Source organism: Pleurodeles waltl, chromosome 3_1 (genome assembly GCF_031143425.1).
Source record: "Pleurodeles waltl isolate 20211129_DDA chromosome 3_1, aPleWal1.hap1.20221129, whole genome shotgun sequence".
NCBI classification, from domain to species: Eukaryota; Metazoa; Chordata; class Amphibia; order Caudata; family Salamandridae; genus Pleurodeles; species Pleurodeles waltl.
This window is the reverse complement of record NC_090440.1, coordinates 924,931,835-924,955,023: the sequence shown is the minus strand read 5'-3', so window position 1 is coordinate 924,955,023 and position 23,189 is coordinate 924,931,835. Positions and strand designations below refer to the sequence as shown.

At 42.2% G+C, this 23,189-nt stretch overlaps 1 protein-coding gene across 3 annotated transcripts in view; it reads left to right on the top strand.

The window, feature by feature from the left end:
* KDM1A (lysine demethylase 1A) overlaps window positions 1-23,189 on the top strand; it is a 590,627-nt gene that overhangs the window by 49,287 nt on the left and 518,151 nt on the right. For all 3 annotated transcript variants that reach the window (XM_069223917.1, XM_069223918.1, XM_069223916.1), the window contains exon 2: window positions 11,752-11,917. In XM_069223917.1, coding sequence (XP_069080018.1) covers window positions 11,752-11,917 — 166 coding nt within the window. The remainder of the gene's footprint in view (window positions 1-11,751; window positions 11,918-23,189) is intronic.

Genomic DNA, 23,189 nt, shown 5'->3' with positions numbered 1-23,189 from the left:
GACTATGAGGTGGAATGTGAAGTAGAGGGACATTCTGTGGATTGGAAGGTTGGTGGCAGAAGAAGCTTGGGAGGAGAGGAAGAAGGAGCAACCTGGGAGTTATCTTCATTGTACTACTCAACATAGTTGGAATAAAGGATTACCAAATCTTCTGTAATTCTGAACAATTACTACATAATTGGCGACGAGGGACTCTGCGCAGGGGGCGGGGAAAACATTATAACTCCCAATCCCTGAATAATAAAGAGAAGATCTAGAATTACATTAAAGGATCTGGAGAGACGGTGAAGAAAGTAAGTAAAAAAAAGATAGAGGAGAAGAGTGAAGAAGAATATTTGGACCTATGCGGTACAATCTGTGAGTTTATTTGAATTGTGTTGCTGGTCCCATGACTGCCCGCATGCAAGCAGTGTAAAGCTCAACTTCTTCTATACAATTTTTTTTTTTGACTTCCTTTTCGCTACTTTGTTTTTTCCTTTGGACAAATTATACCTGTATGCATCAGCAAGAGAAATACTAACGGCGTGTGTGTATTCGGTTAAATTAATGTGCGCTGTCATATTAAAATCCCGCACTGCATCTTAACTGTTATCTCGTGCATCAACGATCGGAATACTAACAGCGCGCGCTAACATTGGAAAAAAACCATTACACACGCGCATCTCGCACTGGATCTTGGCGAGATACACGTGTGAGTCACACGCGCTGTTATATTGAAAGACGACACCGCGTACTTTGTGTTGCAAAGAACGTGACTGGTGCGAGTGTATACATTTTTTTTTATATACGTCACGCCTGTGTTTTTTTTTCCTTTTCAACGTTCTGCCAGTCGCATAAGAAAAACATTTAAGCATTAAAGGACTTACCGTGGGATCGTGGTTACATGACAAACTTCATCGATCTTATGAATGAAGATCCTGGAGTTACAAGTCCTCATGCTAATGAAGCAGGAAACTGAAGAAGGACTACAGAGAAAGTGAGCAGCATAGAAATGAAAGAAAGAGTTCTGGAAGCAGAATAACCTTAATAGCAAGAGGAAACTACCTATAGTATAGTATAAATAATGTGTTGTTCCTTCCCCGTCTGTGCATTGTTGTATATAATGATTACTTTCTACCCAGCCCGGTCGGGTTTTTGGGTTACCCTCTGTGGCTTATATGTACAGAGAAAGTGAGCAGCACAGAAAGGAAAGAAAGACTTCTGGAAGCAGAATAACCTTAATAGCAAGAGGAAACTACCTATAGTTTTAATGAATAATATATATTTTTTCTACATTGTATTTTAAATTGTTAATTTAGATTGTTATGTTAGGATTTTGTGGTAGTTTCATTTTAAATTTCTTACAGATATGGCTGAACAAAATATTTTTGCACCACCATGTTTTTTACCTTTATCAGGGGAACCAACTATGACATGGAAAAGATGGAAAAGCATATTTTCTACTTACTTGTTGGCTATAGCTGGGGATAAATATAATCCGGTCAGGAAACAAGTGATTTTGTTGCACCATTTAGGAACTGAGGGTAGAAAGATTTGATGATCTGCCTGAGATACCTTTAGGTACGGGAGATGGTCAACCTATTAATGTGTATGATATGTCATTACAAATGTTGGAGAAACATTTTACTCCAAAAATAAATACGGCATTTGAACGTCAAATATTTCTCCCTTACTCAAGGTCATGATGAGGACATTATGTCTTGTTGCAGCTTTGAGGGGATTAGCAGTGACATGCGACTTTCGTGACTTGGGAGATTCCTTAATACGAGACCAAATAGTACGGTGCACGAATAACAAGAAAGTGAAATAAAGGTTATCAATGGATCCTTCTCTGGAGGAATCCATACAAATAGCGAGAAGCATGGAACACACGGATGCTTGGATGAAGGAGATTGACATAACAAACCATTATGTCAGAGACTCTAATAAGGAAACCACGGTTGAGGTGAATGAATTTAAATCCAAGAAGTGAGAGAAAATAATAAAAAATGCTTCAGCGAGAATTGCGGAGAGGAAGAATTTGAGCATCACATGTTTTAAATATGGGTGCCCTGGGCACATAGCTTCAAGCCCGATGTGCACCGCTCGGACTCTGACATGTAGACTGTTTAGCAGGAAGGGGCACATAGCTAAAGTATGTAGATCAAAAGGGAAAGTATTACGTGGCAGTGTTAAATCGGTGGACGACATGAATGACGATATGAAGAATGATCCATGAGGAAATTATACTCACAATTAGTGGTGCAGAAGACACTGGTTGGCAAATGGTGGAATCTGTGAGTGTGAAGAACTTGGAGAGAGTTCAGATGAATTGGGAAAAACCCCATTGCAATGTACGGTAATAATTGGATCTGGTAAGGGTGCTAGTGGATTCAGGCAGTTTATTCACACTGCTATCTAAGGAGGTATACAAAAATGTTTTGAAGGAGAACTTCGAGAACCTGCAGAAGCCTGATGTAAAGGCAGTTGGTTTTGGGGGTAAGAGAATTGAAATTATAGGAATGTGCTGGATGGACATTACGTTAAAAAATAATGGTGTGCGTGGAAAGATATGTATCACAGAAGAGGGATCAAACCTTTTAGGATGGAGACACCAAAAGGATTTGGGCATTGTACTTGATCCAAGTGCAACAGAACCGGTCATGGTGATGGCGCAAATGGGTTGTATGGAAAATCTGGAGGTGAATGCATAATGGTGCGCGAAATTGATGAATACGTTTCCTAAGGTTTTTACTAACAAGTTGGGTAAGTTGAAGGGTTTCACATACCAAATTATCCTAAAAATGAATGCAGTACCAGTGGTACAAAAGGTAAGACCGGTGCCATTCATGATGAGAGAACCACTTCAAAAAGACCTTAGTAGGTTGCTGGAAGAGAAGATAATAGAATCAATTGAATCATCTGAGTGGTTGGCGCCCATTGTAGTAGCACCAAAGGAGGGAAACAAAATCCACGTATGTATTGATTTGAGAGACCTAAATAGAAACATTTAGGTGGATAGGCAGTCCTTACCGAATATCAACGAAATGTTAAGCATGATGAGTGGTATTACAGTATTTAGTGTGTTAGATATGTCTGCTGCATATCAAGTCAATTTGCATGCTGAATCTCATCACCTGACCTCTTTGTAACACCTTTGGGAGCTTAACGATATTGTAGGATGCCATTTGGGTTAGCGTCGGCATCTGCTGTATTTCATCGGATAATGCAGAATATTTTAAAGGGTTTGGATAATGTATTATGCTTCCAGGATGACATTATCATAGTGAGCAGGTCATTTGATGAACATGATGAATTGTTAGCGGAAGTGTTGGAAAGAATTGAGAAGTGTGGGTTGACTGTCAAGAAAGAGAAATGTAAATTGAGGAAGAATTGTGTAAATTATTTAGGTCACGAAATATTAGCAGAAGGAATCAAACCTAAAAATAGTATGATAAAGGTCATTAGTGAAGCTCCGGAACCTGGTAGTAAGGATCAACTTAGATCGTTCCTAGGGTTGGCAAAGTACTGTTCTAAGATTGTTCATAATTTTGCAGATCTTGTGGAACCACTGAGAATGATGCTGAAGAGGGTGCGGCATTTAAATGGAATGTTGAGTGTTAGAGGGTGTTTGATAAAATTAAAGAGCTAGTGCTCCCAATTTGGGGCAATTCGATGTGAAAAGGAAAACGATTGTGATAACTGATGCCACCAGTCTAGGGCTTGGTGCAGTATTGGTGCAAGTGGAAGGCGATGTGGAAAAAATTATCGGATTTGCATCAATGAGATTGCGTGGTGCCGAGCGGTCATATTCTGCCATAGAAAAAGAGGCTTTAGCCTGTTGTTGGGGTATAAGTCATTATAGGTACTATTTGTGAGGTCTGCCTTTTGTACTTCGTACAGACCACACGCAATTTTTAAATGTGGACGAGGATTAGAAGGAAGCATAACACCGCGTATTTCCAGATGGTTGATATCAATCATGGAGTTTAATTTTGTGGTGGGATTTGTGAGAGGCAAAAAGAACGTGTTGGCCGATTGATTGTCGCTTATGCTGATTGATGATGATCAGGATGAGATATGTGAAATGGAAGTGGAGATGTTACCAATGATTGGAGAACTAGCTTTGGGGCAGGACGAATGGGATGATGCTGTGAGGGATAACGTAGAGTATAGTAATTTGAGGAAGTTCAAAAGTGGTTCTGATGAGAATCTTGGAGTGTGGCATGAAAATTTGAGGCACTATGTAGAAGTTAGGAATGAATTGAGTGTACAAGGAGAGAAAGTGTTGAGGTGTGATAGAATTATTCCTCCCGTGAAACTTACGGCAAGGTTGATAAAATTTGTGCATGAGGGACACCTAGGCTGAAGCTTAACGAAGAGGAGGATACAGCAGTACTATTGGTGGCCGGGGATGGAAAAGGATGTTGAGATGGTTGTGAGTGATTATCATGCCTGTAGAAATAGCGATAAGGCGAAAATTGTTAGGCAACCACCTTTTAGGATGTGTGTGGTTTCCTGATAAACCCTGGGAAAAATTGGCATTAGATTTCCTTGGTCCTGTGGACAGACTTGGAAGAAGGAATCGGTTCTTGATAATTTTGGTGGATTATCATAGTGAGTGGTTCATGGTCAAAAGCGTGGAGCAAATTACAACTATCAAAGTCATTGAATTTCTTAAACATGCATTTCTGGAATAAGGGATACCAAAGATCATAGTAATTGACAATGGTGTACAGTTGATTTCTACAATTATGACAAATTTGTTGCTGGGTTGGGGATTAAACATGAGAGAGTGGCACCATATAGACCACAAGCAAATGGTTTAGTGGAGAGAGTGAATAGGATTGTCATGTAAAATATCCAACTGTCATTGGCCAGTGGGTTGGACTGGAGATGGAGTTAAATAAGATGATATGGGCACATAGAGTAACTCCTCACTCAGTAACTGGTGTATCACCATTTGTTGCTCTGAAAGGCAGAGAACCGGCAACCAAAGAGTCTCTGTGGTGGTTGCAAGAAAAGAAACCAGTGTGGGTTGATCGCAAAGGCATGAAAGCCAGAGTTGTGAGCTCACAGGAACGTAATAATTCATATTATGACAATAGAAAAGGGGTGAAGGATGTCTGCGTTGGAGAAGGTGATTGGGTGGTGGTGAGAAAATGTGGTGTTGTAAAGAAGGGTGACAGTAAGTTTTGATGAACCTCAGAAAGTGGTGAAGGTGATGAATTCGGTAGCCAAATTGGATGATGGGGAAAGAATGGAGTGTTGGAAATTTGTGTAAAGTTAATATGACTTAGATCTACTATGTATATAAGCTGTATATAGTTTGTGTACAGTTAATATGGTTTAAGTGGACTATGTATATAGGTTGTATATAGTTTAGAATATTTTCTTGTAAGTATTTTCACAATTTCGAAGGGGGGAAGATGTGTAGTAAAGTGCTTGTGACTATGGTGTGGAATGTGAAGTAGAGGGACATTCTATGGATTAGAAGGTTGGTGGCAGAAGAAGCTTGAGAGGAAGAAGGAGCAACCTGGGAGTTATCTTTATTGTACTACTCAACATACTTGGAATAAAGGATTACCAAATCTTCTGTAATCCTGCACAATTACTACATTATATGTAATTCTTGCTCTGAAGGAATTTGCGTCCACACAACATTCTCTCAAATCTATTGTTTCAACAAATTCGTACAGTAAGTGATCGAAAACATTAGAAGAAAGATCTCCTTGTGAGTTATCTAAGTGTAGGTATTTCTCATCTTTATTAAACGTCTGTAATTTTAGAAAGTGTAGTTGTCTCTGGAGAAGGTGCATAACTAGTTTCAGCTTTATCATAAAGAATCATACTTACAATCAACAGCAAACTCATTAACACACATACCACTACCAATCCAACACACATACATGTGCAACACTCATTGCTTCTTTTGCGATTGAGATTGGCATCCATGGCCTGTAAAGAATCAAAAAGTGAAAGAAAAAGAGAAAGAGATTTAAATATGTAGCCAAACAAAAATCAAAAATCTTTAGCATTCTTTACAGTTATTTACAGCATTTTTCAGATGTTTACTCAAAAGTTAGTTTAGCAGCTTTGTCAAATCAGTTTCAAATGTCTTAGTAAATCACAATTTGCTGATCACTAACTATCACTTCCAGATCACGGTCGCTTCTTGGGCTCCACCCAATCTCCAGCTCGGAGACTGTGACACTGGTCTTGGGAAGGTGGCACAGCTGTAGCTTCCACCTGGTGAGACAAAGCAAACCACATCAGCTAGACCTTTGCAGTAATCCAGCACCAAGTAACCTGTTATGTTCACAAGCTCATTTGCAGGAACAGCTGGCAACCTCATTGCTCTGCCCATCGTAATCTTGTGGGGAGGGAGTCCAGTCTTTCTGTCAGGTGTACTTTGCATGCTCATTAAGATCAAACTGGAAAAATACTAAAATGTGGGCCTTTTATCTAATGCTAACCATGAAGAATAAAACATTCCTAGTAATTTCAAACCATTAGTTTTGTAGTGTAATAACTTTATTCATATTTTGTCAATACATTTAATTATGATTAAACAAGATACATTTAGTATTTTACATTGCACTTCGTTATGGTGGCCACTATGTCTGTCACTTTTAAAACTGCACATTTATTTTTCAAAGACATGGTTTTCAGTTTGGCCTCTGAACACACACACTATTTAACATTAGTTTAGTGAATCATTTTATAATGTTTGCTCTCTAACAATGGCATGCGATTTATCGAAGCATTGCAAAGCAACTGGGATTGGATGTCATTCAATAGTTGGCGTTCAAAGTGTCAAGAATTCAAGGTTCAAGAGTTCACCATAAGCCTAATTTGATTTACGTGCTTAAAATATCTAGACACACCAGGTGTGTTTCAACCCTCAATTTAACTTCACAGGTAACCACACATACAAAGGGTCCGTCAATAAAAGTACAGTATTAAGTTTAGGGAATGACAGCTTCAACAGCTGCAAAGACGTGCATGTAAATGCCCTCATAGAGAGTGTCCATACAATCAGTGATTCCGGCTATCAGGATAAATAATGAACATGTGCTGCATTTCATTTCATTCCATTCCCTGAAACATGAGAACTGCAGACTGCTTAGACGTCCCCAGGAATAAGGGGGTTGACTGGTGCCTTTGTGTACTGTAGCATTCTGGAATACTGCCTGTGGTTGGGACAGGTACAGCCTTCCTTTCTTCCGTGGGCCCACCCACGATGGCTGCTACACTAAGTCTGATGGGTAACGTAGTCCAGGCCTGACAGAATGGTTTCTGACATCACCAATAACACCCCACTTACATTTTGCATGGCCAGTGCCAAAAGGCAACCACCAGACCATATTTCCCAGGCACTTGGAGATTCATGTAGTGAGCTGTGATCTGCCCTGTTGAATCATTTGCTGTGTATCACGTTCATAATGAGGCAGGAGTGTGATAGCTGACCCACTCTGTAGGAGCTGGTGATCATATAATGTGGAATTAGACATCAGATTGAGTTACTAAGTGGCAACAATTTAAGTGACAAAATTAACTCTATGTGAGCATCCACTGAATGATGGGAGAGCTATACATTATTAGATTGTAATAGAGGAGCTTGTTTAGGTACTTCACATCATTCCTGGGTAGCCTCAGTATTGGCTGCTTGTGCTTTTCCTTCAGAGGTTTTCAGAGTAGGGTCTCTGCATGCATCCTTCAGTGTAGTCTTTTCACTCGAGCAGAAACTAGCAGACCCTTTGGTTGGATAAGGTCTTCTTTTATAGCCCCCCCATTTATCCTAGATTGGACGCCCAAGTTAATTTGTGTATTATACTCCCTATAAAACTCACCATTCTTCTAATCGAGAAAATAGAGTCATAAGGTGTTTTCTTCTTTGTTGTCCCAAGGGTTTGCTTATAATACAGTCAGTCACTGGGTCCTTGTATCTTCCCCATGATGGGGGCTCACTGGAGGACCAAGCCTTCTGCACTCTCTCTCTTTCCTTGAAGGTGTCATCTTCCCATGGAAACCCCATGCATCCATTGGGAGCGTGTATCCTAATGGGTGCAGAGTACTATACACAGGAACTGGATTTGCTAGGAGGAGACACATGGCCCCTCTTTACAGTGAAGTCTGGCACATGTGTCCCTCCCATGTCATGACTGCTTTGGGCGAACCCAAAACCTGGCAGTCGAACCTGTATCTGTAAATTGGGAACTTTGTTGCACAAGGGTGGATCCTTAGTGGACTGTGGACTATGGTTTGGGGCTATAACACAACCTCCTTGTGGCTTTATGAAATGACAAAGCCTAGGGCACTACTTCGATAAATCCCTGATCATTGCAGCATCATCCTCAGATATATGTGAGTGTTCCTCAACCTTCTGCGCTATCTAAAACTGGAATGGGAGCAGTTTGTATTGTTAAGAAGATCATCTGTTAATACTGTGCAACTGACTTGCTTCTCCAGGGTTTCAGTGTTTTTTAGATTGAAGCTGCGCTGTCCGGTTTGCCAATGACTTCTTGTGGCCATTCTGAAAGCTTGCCCGGAACGCATTCCAACCATTGCTGACCATTGTCTGTGTTTTGTAACTCACATTTTCTTGCTTTTTATTTGCTCATTTGTTTTAGGCTGTCCAGCTTGAGTTTGTCGCTGTTATGGCCCATCCCTTGTTTTCTGTATCCTTCTGAGTATTTGCTTTCTGTAAGCAGGCCTTTAAATCCCATATTGATGGGGAAACTAAATGCTTTTTTTCTAGCACACAACAATAATAAACTGCTCATATTTCATAGTATATAGAAATTAGGAAAGTACAAATGAGTTACTTTTTTGTAATTCTGAAGTGTGGTGGAAAGAAATATTTGAATATGATCAGAACACATCAATACACTAGATGACATTTCCACACATTATCGTTTGTGTGCAGTATGTCTGTGCAAATGTAATTTCAATTGAAAATGTGTTGTCTGTAATGGCAGTATCTTCCACACTACTCCACTCCACTCTACACCATTCCACTATACAATACTCCGCTCCACTCTGTCCCTCTCCACTCCATTCTTCGACACTTCATTATGTGACTTGCAACTCCACGTCACTCCACAACATGCCATTCTGTGATGCTACTCCACTCCCCTCTATCCCACCTTCCACCCCTCTATTCCACCTTCCATCCTTCACTCAGCCCTAATCTACTCTTCTCCAGTCTACCCCACTCCAATCCCCTCAATCTTCCAGAAACTACTCCACCCCAGTCTAACTCAGTCCACCCCATTCTAACCCAGTCCACTCGAAGCATACCGCTCCACTCCAGTCTGCCTGCTTTACTCCATTATCCATTCTGCTACAATCTACCCCACACTAACCTAACCCATTCCATTCCAATGTCCAGTCCAGTCGTCCCCCCTCCACTCAGATCTTCCCACTGTGGTGCACCCAGGCTGCTCCACTCTACCTCGGCTTCCCCCTTCCCCTCTACCCAGTCTACCCCTTTCCAGTCCCCACTATCCACCCCACTCCAGTGCCCCCATATTTACCCCACTGTAACTAACTCCACAGTCTACCCCACTCCACTCTACCCCACATCACTCTGCCCCAATCTACTCCACTCCAATCTGCCCCAGTCGACTTCAGTTTGCCCCAGTCTACCCCACTCCACTTTAGTCCACCCCACTCTACCCTAGTCCACTCCAGTCTTCTAAACTCCCATCTATGTTACTCCCATCTACCCCACCCCAATCTACTCTACAGATCCCCACTCTGCTCCACTGCAAGCTACCCCACTCTTGTCTAACCCAATGTAACTTGCTCCACTCTACCCTAATCTACCCCACCCCACCCCAACCCATGCCACTTCTAGCTGTGCTGAACAGGAGCCACACTGGTGTGCATAGCTCTTCCAGGGGTGAGATGCATTGGCTTTGCCAATGCTAGTTTGCCTTATGGCTCCTGTACACCTTACACAAATCATTAACTAAACCACTTGTTCTGATTGGTGCAAGAGCTTCACCAGCTCATTTCCCCAGCTTACAGGAATCACATCCTCTGATGCACATACGTTAATTTTCATCAACATGAATTTAATTGGACTTGGATATCCTCATTGGATTACAGGACATTGGAATATAAACTTTAAGTTCTTTGGCATTTTGTCAATAATTGTTTATCATACTTTTTTCCGAAATATATAAGATATTGACTTTAGAGCACTATTTGTTAAGTAGTGGTAAATTAACGAGTGCCTTTTGTTGTGTATGATCTTCTGATGCAGTTAGCCAGAGAGATCTGCAGTGTTTTGAAGGCTTGGTTCTGAGATGCAGATGCCTTAGCCATTTAGCAAAGGTATGTTTGAGACCGAATACATGTGTCTGAGTGTTAGGAGGTGTGCTTTAAAGGTTTGAAAATAGCGTGTGTTTGTTTGGTGGGTCGGGAGGAATGAATTCACCTTAGTAAATGCTGTTTTCTTGGGTAACAGCCCATGAATTATAGGTAAAAGTTTATTTATTTTTTTCCCCGTTTTTTTGTCACAACCACACAAAGCAAGCAAATACTATCTGAATCCTTTCTAATTCTGTTAAACCCATTCATTGATTCTAGGTTGGTTCCATCTCGGATTTGATCTGGGTGGTAAATTGTGAGGAAACATCTTTAATTTAATTTTCAAAAGTTGGAATTGACCTGATTACAGATTTCGTTTAACAGCAGATAAATGCCTAAACTGCTTAGTTCCACCTTCAGGCCCAACCCTGATATTCTCCTTTACCTTCCTTTGCGACAATTTTGTAATTGATAGTCAGAAACTGGCCCAACAGCCCTCAGATGGATAGGGCACCCGTTATGGAAAACCGCACCTTGCACAGTAAGATACAACAAACAATAATTCATTCAATGTGGTAATCTTGGAGCATAAATCGGCAATAAATCAGCAATGGAAAAGACTGTAGGAGCGTAGTGTCCAATGCTGCCTAGTAACCCCTGGAATGGTTTATCAAAATATCTTTGGGGTCAGTAGGTCAAGGTTGAAATCCTCCTTCCCAGTGAATACTGGGGTCGATAGGATGAGTCCCGACGGCCAGCATAGAGTGCTAGCCATTTGGTGAAACGAAGAAGATGGGTGATGAAGTACAGGCAACCCTAAATCCTCCACCTTCTTATTTGAGTCATCTCTCATTGAGTAGTCTTCACTGGTATGTGTATTGTAGCAGCTCTAGATACAGCAGTTTTAGCTAAGGGTTTCATTGCAATAAATATTAGATGTGTAAGAGAAAATCAAAGTTGAGAAGCTCACTCAAAATTGGCTGATCCCCTATTAACCCTTCTAAGCCCGCTCCTCTGAGGTGAACCACTCACAGTGGTTTAAGATAAGTCAGTTGATGCTAGATGCAAGTGTTTGTAGATTTGAGGGCTCCTTTTGTGAATAATTCCACTACGGGCTACCTTCCTAACACTTACCTGGGCAGGTGAAGTTCAGGCAATGAACTGCACAGAGGTGTTCTGCGACTAGGCTAAAATTAAGTGACACCTGATGTCCTTTATTCAAGTGTCCTTTTTTAACATGTATGTAAAGCTTCATAATGGTAACAAGAAGTATATGGGAGAAGAGAATTTAACCGTGGTATATAATTGGAATGTTTTGCATTACTTAATATTTTTATTACTTGCTGTAAAATAAAATAAATTGTATGCTAATTCAGTCAGAAAAACATTTAATATAGCGTTGATATTACCTATGTTGCCTGAATGTATGTGAATCTGAGTGTGTTTTTGCAGGTGGAGTACAGAGAAATGGACGAGAGTCTTGCAAACCTTTCAGAGGACGAGTATTATTCTGAAGAAGAGAGGAATGCTAAGGCAGAGCGAGAGAAGAAAGTACCTGCGCCTCAACCACAAGCACTGCCTGAGGAAGAAAATGATAGTGAGCCTGAAGAACCATCTGGTGAGTTAATTTAGAGCTGACCTGAGCAATGGCTGTGCTAAAACGAATTTTTATTTATGCAAGGTCATATCTTTAGTCATTTATGCTTTTTTAGTCAGAGTCTGGATTTATATTCTCTCGACTGCTCTATTGTGTGGACTGGAAATTGTGTCAATCGAGTTTTTTGACACTGTGCCCGGTTACTTTTCTCCAAAAAGTGCAAGAAAGAATATTCTGTGTTTCAGTGGTCTACGACCTGAGCATGTTTTCAGGTGTTTATCCTGTTCCTCTATGTAAACCTTAGCCTAATTAAGTAAAATAACATTCTGTTTAGTTTTAACGGACTAATTGAATAATCTTATGTGTTGTTTAGTTTTAGCATTGTTCAAGACATGAAAGCTGACCTAGAATTTAGAGGTCAGGGCATTAAGTCCTCAGAGAAGGAGTACTCTATTTTTGTACCAGTGTCAGTTTCATTGAAATTAAGTTTGGTATCACTCATTTTACAGCATAGATTATCATCAATTAGTGCAGATTTAAACATCCAATGATAATGCTTTGTTAGCAGAACATAACTTTATGTCCCCCTTGCCCATACCCTAATCTGTAAACAATGACTGCAGTTTGAGAGTCAAAAGGTTCATCATTCCTTTCTGGAATCAAATTATTGCAATCCAGAGGCAAGTAATGGAAAAGTACAGCTTTTGTTTTCTTGGAATGTCCTTCATAGTCTTGTTTGACCACCTTGAGATGACTTTTCCCAGTCAAATTGGTTTAACTGAAAATTCTGCGAACAATCGGTGTGTTCCACCTGCCAGAAAATGCCACAGATGCACTTTTACTTTAGCCTGTTGGTTATAATAGACTGATGAAGTACTTTGAGAATTGGAACTATGTTTGACTTCATACCTGTTGTGCTTCTGTGTTGCTATTGAAAGTTATCTGCCACCAAATGTATCTTTTTAGACCCTTAAGAGAAGAGATGGGACTACAGTGATCAACTTTCATTTTAAATAATGTCGCACTAAACTCTCATGAGATTTTGTAACCTAAAATCCCATCCAGGTTGAAAACCTAGCTTGAAATATGCTCACGTTCTACACCTACTCAAATAATTCTAGAGAAAAAAATAAATAAAAAATAAATAAAATAAAAATAAGGAGCAGAGGCTGCAATTGTCCATGCAGTTTTAAACATTTGTTAAAAACAGGTGCGTGGAATGTAATAAAATATCTGCTTGTCCATAGGACATGTTACTTCATACATCTACTTGTCCTGTAAAAACAAATCTTCTTGTTCCTTTGGTGCCAGAGCTGCGATAAATTATGGCGGCAATCTCATCATAAAAGAGCTCGCACAATAGCCTCTCTGATTATGCCAGGGTTAATACTATAGTAGGGCTTGAATACTAGCAGTTTCCTTATTTTGCCACCTTTCCACAGATTTACATAGTGGAGCTGAGGTAGCGGTAAGCAAAAGTCCCATGCCATTTTGAGTCTGTGCAAACTTACTAACTTGCATTTATGAGTTTTTACCAGCTCTTCTCTAATATTTTCCCATACTGGGAAAGGTTAGATATTTACTCCTGACAAAGGCAGAAGTAAAACTTCTTCCAGGGTTGGGATACAAGTGGTTGGAGGGAAAAGAGAACTTGTAAACACTCAACATATTTTCACATAAACAAACCTATCCATACAGTTCCCAAATATTTTCTAGGGGTATGATTTCCTGGTTTACTTCTGTAAATTCTTGTAAATTCAGGAAATATGCAAATTTGCACTAACGCAAAGACCTATACCATGGGTGCACTTTTGTGACTTTCTTTAACAATTGGGCTCTTAATTAGGTCTGGTGTTAACAAAGAGATTTTGTTTTTATTAAAATTATCTCTGTCCGTCTATTGGCTGGCTTCACTGTGAGTGATAGCAATCTGCAGTTTCACAAGGAGCGTATTGGCACACAGTCATTTTGTTCAGTGCCAGAAACTATTGTGGCAATGTGCGCTTTTTGAGAACAAAACATTTTTTTGCTTTTTGCCAATGTTTGTTACAATGGTGAGGGCCCGGCAGCTCCCACAACAAAGTTTTACCAAAGCCATGTCAATATATGACATGCATTGACAAAACCCGAAGACTTGACCACCAGTGTCAGACATATTGGCTTTGCCAATATTTGTTAATTTTCATGGTTGACCTAATCTTGCTGGAACAGGTTTCACTGATTTTCCATTATGAAATACTAGCATGCATCAAAACATTTTTACTGAATTATACTTCAAAGAAATGGTACCTAAAATTTCACAGTAATTTAGCAAAACGTTTTTTTCCTAGATGCATTTTTTGTGAACTTTGGAAGCAAAGAATCCTCACAATTGTTTTCAGGCTTCTATGAATATTTGCATCTAATCAGAGCATTCTGGGAACATTACATGTAGCCTCATATTGTTAAACTTTGTATATACAGAGTGAGTGTGTCTCTGAGGGTTAGAGAAGGTGACTGCCTACCAGTAGCCCTATGTCTCAGGCCTGCTGCTCCTGTGGCATTCTCCTCTTTCCTAGGCGTGGGAGAGGGAGCATTTCAGACAAAGACTGTCTGATAAAGCTATTATTTTTCTCCAACAACACTCCCAGCCAGGGAATACATTTCATGTGGTTCCTGTGCCTTGCTATCCCAAAGCCCTCCTCCGATCCATGCATGCATCTCAATAACAGTAGCAATGGCATTACTTTTTGTGTGTGGTCTGTCTTTTAGCAATTGTTTTTGTGTACAACTGTTCCATGGCATTTGTTAGTTGAGGCCAGACGTTGGGTTTCTTGCATGTTGTGCTTTGGGTTTACACTAACAAACCCTAATCTCATTCGGCCTAGTTATCCAGATGTTGACAGAAGTAGAAGCTATGCAATCCGATAAAGGTTGGGACATTGCCTGCTGCTCTACAGTTTCATGTTTGTTTATTGAACTTTGTTTTTGCAAATAAAATTACAAAGATAATATAAAAATATATAGTTTTCGATGCACCTTATTCACAGTTTCAGATGTCTATATAACTACCGTCAGATTTACACTGTAAGAACTTGGATTATTATTTGAGGTGGACAACTGCCCAATTCAAGCAATAATCATCCTGGTCAGAATGAACCTGCCAGGTCATAAATTAATCCTGAGCTTAACCCTGCACAGAGCAGATAGGTTAAACCTAGGGCAATATGTAAAGTATTTATGCAATACCGAAACAGTAATAAAGTTGAAATACAGCACATTAAAACCCCCAAACCGAATTAGAAACATATTCACATTGAATAAACAAAATGACAGCAAAATGACAAAAATCTAATAAGGGAAACTGGACGTTTGAATCTTTAAGGCTTCAACTAGATATAGCGCCATAAAGTACAAATCACCAATGACAGTCAGCAGTTGTTGTAGACTGGGACCTAGGCACAGATTGAGGCTGACGCGATGGAAAGTGGGTAGGATAAAATAACCAGGTTCAATCTGGTCAAAGATTTTACTTTCTGACTTGGGGGGTCATTCCAGCCGGGGACCGTGGAAGCACCGCCAACAGGCTGACGGTGCTTCCTGGCCAATTCTGACCGCGGCGGTAAAGCCGCGGTCAGAAAAGGGGAACCGGCGTTTTCCCGCCGGTTTTCCCCTGGCCAAAGGAATGCTCCATGGCGGCGCTGCAAGCAGCGCCGCCATGGGGATTCCGACCCCCTTCCCGCCAGCCTGTTCCTGGCGCTTTACACCGCCAGGAAGAGGCTGGCGGGAACGGGTGTCGTGGGGCCCCTGGGGGCCCCTGCATTGCCCATGCCACTGGCATGGGCAGTGCAGGGGCCCCCTAACAGGGCCCCATAAAGATTTTCAGTGTCTGCTTGGCAGACACTGAAAATCGCGACGGGTGCCACTGCACCCGTTGCACCGCAGCAAATCCGCCGGCTCCATTCGGAGCCGGCTTCATCTTTGCTGGAGCTTTCCCGCTGGGCCGGCGGGTGATCTTTTGCAGATCGCCCGCCGCCCCAGCGGGAAAGTCGGAATGTCCCCCGCGGTCATCTGACCGCGGGGCGGTGTTTGGGTGGTTTCCGCCCGGCGGGCGGTGCCCGCCGGGGTCAGAATGACCCCCTTAGTCTTTTATGCCCAGCTCCACAAAAGGAGTACACTTCTAAAGCCCTTCATGACCTCAAGCGAGACACTTAGAGATTCACAGTGCAGGATTTCATTACGGGTCCAATTGCCACTGGTCAGCTAGGTCCATCCAGGAAAAGGTCTTTTGTATCCGTTTAACAGGAAGATTGCCTTATGACCCCTGACCCTTATGACATTGAGCAGCCCGATGATGAAGCATGACACCCGTCTGGGTGTGTGAGGACTCTTACTTCTCATCTCTCAGATACCTTTGATCTGTTTGACCAGTCTCTTCTGGTCTGTTTTCTAGCCTTCTCTTTCCCCTCTATAGGAACTGCATACCTTTTTGTGGATACAGGTATATTTAGGGCGCATGTATGCTGGACCTTAGACACTCTCCGAGTCCCTCCTTTTTTCTAATCCTAGCATCCTCCCACATCTAACATTAACTGAGTTTGAGGTAGCCACTGTACCCACAAGAAACCCAGGGATAGAAGCCCAATAGGACAAAAGCAAAATCCTTCAGCAGCCAGACAGTGGAATCACAAGAGTTGTCTTTAATATCCCCTTTCAAGTTCACTTTGTTATATCTGAACCCAGCAAACGTGTTAAGCAGTATTTGACACTGAAGCAGGATTTAACAGTATGGTGTCAAAAAAGATATCCATAGCCCGACTCTGCCGATTCTCTGGGGGTTCAGAGGAGTCCTCTCAGTCCATTTAGCTTATTGTTTTCTTGTGGGAGCATTTTACACCTATTTTTCACATATTCAAGGTTAATTTCAAGCTGAGAGAAGCTGAACAACCAGTGTAAATTAGCCTCCAGGGACTTAAGGCAGGGGAAAAAGTAATTTTCTAAAAGTTATTTTTCCTTAATATTTATTGAAAATCAGACTTCACCATTGAATTTTATTTTTAATAGTTATAAAATAGTTGTTTGAGTTTTTCTAGCTGGTCCCATTCCCAAGATACATATTAGTATGTTTGTAGCATATGTGGCTGTAGGTACATGCTCTGTGTACTCCTACCATTTAGTGTGACTTGTTTTTGTTCAAAGAAGCTTGAGTCATGAAGTATAGTGACTTCTCCTCTAGAAGCAATGTGCATGGGCACCCGCTAGATTGTTTTTGTTCACAATTGGACTTAGACATGTCCTGATTGGGCTCCGCGTCCGGTGCCTAATAGAGCTGCTGCCGGGTGTCTTCGACTCCAATTTTGACAGAACATTCTTCACGGGTCTGCAACCCCTCTTCATTGTTGTTATAAGAACTTCAACACCTGTGCATACTTCACCACTTTCCACTGGAGCCTCAGCCATGCCATTCGTTTCCTGTGCATTCTTGTTGAGAATGCCAGGTCGGTGATGGAAAGGACACCCTTCCAATACTGTCCCAGTGTCACTCCAGATTCCCCTGGACTGACCACCAGCAAGCTTGCCAATCTCTGCCTCTCTGACTCTTCTCCGAGCATGATAAAATCATGTGCCAGGCTGTCCTCAGTCACAACTCACACTTGGTGTTAGATGTAAACCTGGACGGCACCAGCCATTGCGGAAGACGCTTGACGAAAGTTCGTCTTGCGTTTTTAGAACTTAAATCGCACTTTGCTATGCTTGATGTTTGATGTGAATTACACAGTGAGGGCCGGTAATATATTTTTCAGTCTTCAGTACATGACACTTATTCGCGTCTTCACTGTTGGGTGGATTCCCGTGAGGTTATAGGGTGGACCTGCAATATCCGACATATACCTAGAACTTTATCAGACCACTCCCCAGTGCTCCTATCGCTCACCCTGGTGGATACAGGGCCCATAAACTGCCTTGGAGGCTACAGCCTAAGATGCTGCTGGACGCAGCATTTAGGGAAGAAATTCGCTCTGCGTTTAGGTCCTATTTTCCTTCAAATGTTGGCTCAGTCACTAAAATGTCGACAATCTTGGAAGCCTACAAGGCTGTTCTTTGTGGTGAGTGTCTTGCCAAAGGAGCCAGTATCCTCAAATCTACCAGAGAGCGATTTACCAAATTAGAGCAGGAACTCCGTACTTTACAGCTTAGATATGACGAAAACTCAGAACAAAGTTTCTTAGACCCCATGAAAACTATTCTAACAGAATTTAAAGACGAGACTGACAGAGAAGTGAAGTTCCTAAGCAAGCTAGACAATACGTGGAGGGAGCTAGATCAGGGCACACACTTGCTGTGCTTCTCAAACCCTGGAGATCTGCTAACTGTATTCACACCATTGATACCCCAGACGGGCATGCTTGCCATACCACTGACATCATAATGAGGGAATTTGTCTGTTTTTACTAAAAAGCTATGCACTTCATCCACACAGGGCACGTCGGAGGAGGTGAACAGTTATTTGCAAAGGGTCACGCTAGCATGGATGGATCAGGCACCCCAGGAAATACTTTGCAGACCTCTGATTGAAGAGATTAAACAGACTATTATACAGCTCATGAATGGAAAAGGGCCTGGGAACAATGGCCTCCCAGCAGATTTCTATAAGACCTATGCTGACGAACTGGCACCAATGTTGCTTGAAGTCTATTTAGAAGAGCTCCAGGAATGCGTTCTCCCACAGACAATGCAGGAATCTATTCTAATTACACTTATTAAGCCAGATAAACCAACACAAAAATGTGATTCATATTGCCTCCTCTCTTTAATAAATGTAGATAGTAAGATACTGGCTAAGTTACTGGCTAATAGGTTGCTACCTCTGATGCCCAATTTAATACGCCCCTATCAGTCAGGTTTTGTGCTGGCCCGTTCCATGGCGGATAACTTTCGCAATCTGCTCGCCCTGACACATCAGCTAGATCCTACACTACCAGTAATCACAACGTTTTTAGATGCTGCTAAGGCATTAGACAAGGTTGAGTGGGCATTTTTAGTTGTCAGTGCTCACTAGAATGGGCTGGGTGAAGCTGTTCTATACAGATCCGGCGGGGAGACTACATTTAAATGGGGGCTGGTCTGTGACCTTCGCAATTGGTAGGGGGATACAACAGGGCAGTCCACTGGTGCCCTCTGTTGAGCCCGCAACATGTGCTCTGCGTGAACACCATCATAAATGAGGGGTCAACATGAGTTTTTGATATACTTTATGTATGCTGACGACACAGTGGTGGCGGTTAAAGATCCGAATGACAACTTAATCCCCATTATTCAAGAGAGAATGCTGTTCGGCTGCTGGTCTGGCCTGCAGTTAAACTGGACCAAGTCCATTATGTCCCCCCCTTACAGTGATCACCACTAAATAATACTACCTTTCAACTACATTGGCAGATGGAGCCGGTCCGCTATTTGTGCGTGTGATATCACACTGACATTCCCACTTTGATGAAAGAGAACTATGGTGTCTACATGGAAGCACTACTTGCACATATTGACAGGTGAGTAGCCCTTCTGGTCTCGCTGGTGAGCAGAGTGGCTTTAACAGTTATCCTCCCAAAACTACTTTACCTGTTTCAGAACCTTCCAGTCCCACTGAATAAATAATTTTTTACTCACCTATGCTTCCTCACAATCCGCCTGGCGAGGGCAGACAACCTCGCATTGGTTGGCAAACTCTCCAACTCCCGTATCATACAGATTGTTTTACAGCCCCTAATTTTTAGGTCTGCTATTTAGTCAGACAGATACGGTATATCCATCACTGGTTCCATAACAGCGGCCATGCTCCTCACGTGGGTAGCAAAAAGGGCTTGATGGACCCTGTCCCCCTCTGTCTATCCCTTTTGCATATCTTACTAGACCAATTAAGGAGATTCATAAAGCGCAATGCACTGCATGGGCCTGGCACAGATTTGCTGCAGTGTGCGGCATCATGACACCTTACTCCAAACATACACCCATCAGGAACTATAGTAAGCTTAACCTGGTGACGCTTCAGGGGTTTTACACTCACTGCGGAAGAGGCACCTACTTTACCCTAAGGGACTTACTTAAAGCTAATACATTTAAGACTTATCAGGAATACGTAGGGGATCGGCCGGTCAATGTGGGAGCTATAATTGCTTACAATAAACTTGCCAATGAGGCCAAAAGGCTCTTTCATACATTCCCCAGCAAACCTTCCGAATGGTCACCCCTAACTATTCTCTTTACTAATCCACAAACTTCTAAGCTTGTCACTACATTGTATAACTCTGCTATGGAGCACTGGGGTCCAGACCATCATAAGCTTCGTCAAGTGTGGGATGGTGATCTGGGGTAGGTTATAACAGATGCCCTGTGAGAGTTTTGCTGCCAACAGACTAAGGAGGTCTCCTCTAATGGCAAATTCTGATTAATTAATTTCAAATACTTGCACAGAGTGTACCTCTCTCCTATAGAATTAGCGTGATTCTGCCCAGACGCTGACATCAAATGTGCCCATTGTGGGGAGCCAGAGTTCACTTTCATACATTTGGCGTGGGCGTGTCCTGGGGTAGCTGCGTTCTGGACCCATATCCTGGATGCTCTACATGACCTGTCTGAACACAAACTTCGTTTCACCCCCATGTTGGCGCTACTGGGATACGTGCGTGAAGTCCCAAAAAAGTACCGGAGACTCATTGCTCTTCCTTTAGTACTGGGTAGATGCAGAGTGTTGATGAGATGGGGAGCAGGCTTGCCCCGAAGGTCAATGACTGATGAAAAAATATGACGCTCTGCGAAGAATGCGCAAGGATTAATGCAGAAACGCAGCTGTCCTCAAGACTATTGGGACCCGTTCTGAACGTACCTTTCAGGATCGCATCCTGATTAGTTAGTAATACTAATTGCAGAAATCTATTGAGGATGTCTTATGCTATGAAAAGGGGGCTACTTGATACTTGAAGACGTGATGGACGCCACTTGTGCTGTAGTATCATTTGCTATATTTATGTGCTGATGTATTTTGTGAATAGCAACATCACAGAACAAAATAAAATGATGGACGGAGTGTTGAAACTTTTCAAACACTCACCCCCAGTCAATGATCTGGGTTTAATCCATCGTTATTTTGCTCACCACATCACTCCAGGTTGGACCCAGCCATATGCAAATCAGTCTTGACCCTGCTCCCAATGGGAACTGTCCAGCCTGAACTGCTAGACCAGGTCCTCCCTGGACTGGATAATAGCACTGGGGGTGAGTGTTTGAAAAGTTTCAACACTCCATCCATCATTTTATTTTGTTTTGTGATGCTGCTTTGTGCGCCCTAAGTGGCAGGGGTATGCCCAGACGTGGGTCCCTTGCTCGCTGCACCACTGGATTCAAGCTAGCCTGGCTGATGAAGGGTGATACCCAGAAACCCTGTCCAGGGAATACCTGGCCTAGCAGTTTGGGATGGACTGTTCCCATGGGGAACAGGGTCAAGACTGATTTGCATATGGCTGGGTCTAAACTGGGGTGACGTGGCGAGCAAAATAACAATGGATTAAACCTAGATCTGTGACTGGGGGTGAGTGTTTTGAAAAGTTTCAACACTCCGTCCATCATTTTATTTTGATTTGTGATGTTGTATTTCGTGCATATTCTGGTACACATTAAATATTGTTCTATATGTCTTGAGTAGGAACACAGTGTTGAATCATCAGAACAATCTGTATTCTATCATGCTGCTATACGTTGTAGTTTGTATTTCAACAACTATCTATGTTACCAATTGTATGATGATTTTCAATAACTGAGAAATGCTAATAATAAAAAAAATAAAAAAAAGAAAATTTGCTCCTGAGAATTTCAAAGAGCCAGTCAAGGCTACGGTCATCACACTGAGAGTAACCAAAATATAAAAACCCTCACCCAACGACCCATCCTCCGTTTGCCGCCACTTTCAACCAGACTCCCTTGTGGACCATAAAGCGTGGAGACACACCCACGCCAGCAACATAGGGGACGCACCATCTTCTGACAAGGATAGTAAAAAGGTTGATCCAGCGGGCAAGAATGTGAGAGTACAATCTGCCACACACTGGCTGATTGCTACTTCAGTTGGCCTACTCTCCTGATACTACAAGTTGCATTGGGAAGAGATAAGGGAGCTCCTCCGGCACCTCCTTGACCAATACAGATAGTGTGGGCAAGAGCTGTTTTCTGAAGCCAAAACCATCTCAAACGCCACCATCCTCTGTGCTCTTGATGCTGCCGAATGTGTGGACAGGGGTGTTAATACCAGCATCCCAAAATTGCATCGTGCCTGGCTCTGTGTCTTTGGCTATAAGCCAGAGGACAATAGCATCTGTTGAACCTACCATTTGACAGGGAACACCTCATTGGACCGCAGGTAGATCATCTAAAAAGTACATGGCTATACCATTCTCCAGACACTCCCACCTCCTATCAGAGGCAGCAATAACAGTACCATCAGCAGCCAACACAAGGGTATTCAAGAGGAGGTTACACAGGCAATACCACCAGAGGGAGGTCCAAAGGACCCACCTCCAAGCACTGGCCCCCTTATGCCCTCCCACCCGCTGATCAGTCACCTGTCTGGGGTGCATTATCAGTCCAAAATGTTTCAAATCGGGGGTCACCACTGCCCCCAGTGTATTCACGAAATACCTGGCCATGGTATCCGCCTAGCTTAGAAGGAGCGACATTAAAGTATTCAGTTATTTAGACTAGACTATTGACTGATCAATATCTCCATTCTTGACTTCATGATAAATATTGTCAAATTCCACATTCTGCCCCTTCAGATTCAACCTTTTCTGAGAGCTGTGTTCAATAGAGTCTCCGACAAAGCTTACTTCAGTCTGGCAAGAATGCAGAAACTCCAGCATTTGCTGTCCTTTTTTATTTTTTATTTTTATTTTTAAGTTTTTTCAACCAAATTGACAATTGATGGTCAGAAAAGTTATGCTACTTCTTGGACGGATGGCCTCATGCATAGCCATAGATGCCCATGCCAGGCTTCATATGAGCCTACTCCAACAGTGGTTGTCAACACAATAGTCAAAAGCAGAGGATGACTGGGAGAATCTAGTTTTTATATGGGCCAGCACGAATCACCCTTTGCAGTGATGGAACAGCAACAGTCTGTAGCAGTGCCGCCCCTTCATCAACCCCGATCTGCAGGTGACCATCACTGCAGATGCCTCCCGCAGATGGTGAGCCCATATTCAGAAATGAACTATTCAGGGCATGTGGTTGCCACAGCAAAGGGGCCTCTACATCAGTTATCTTAAGTTCC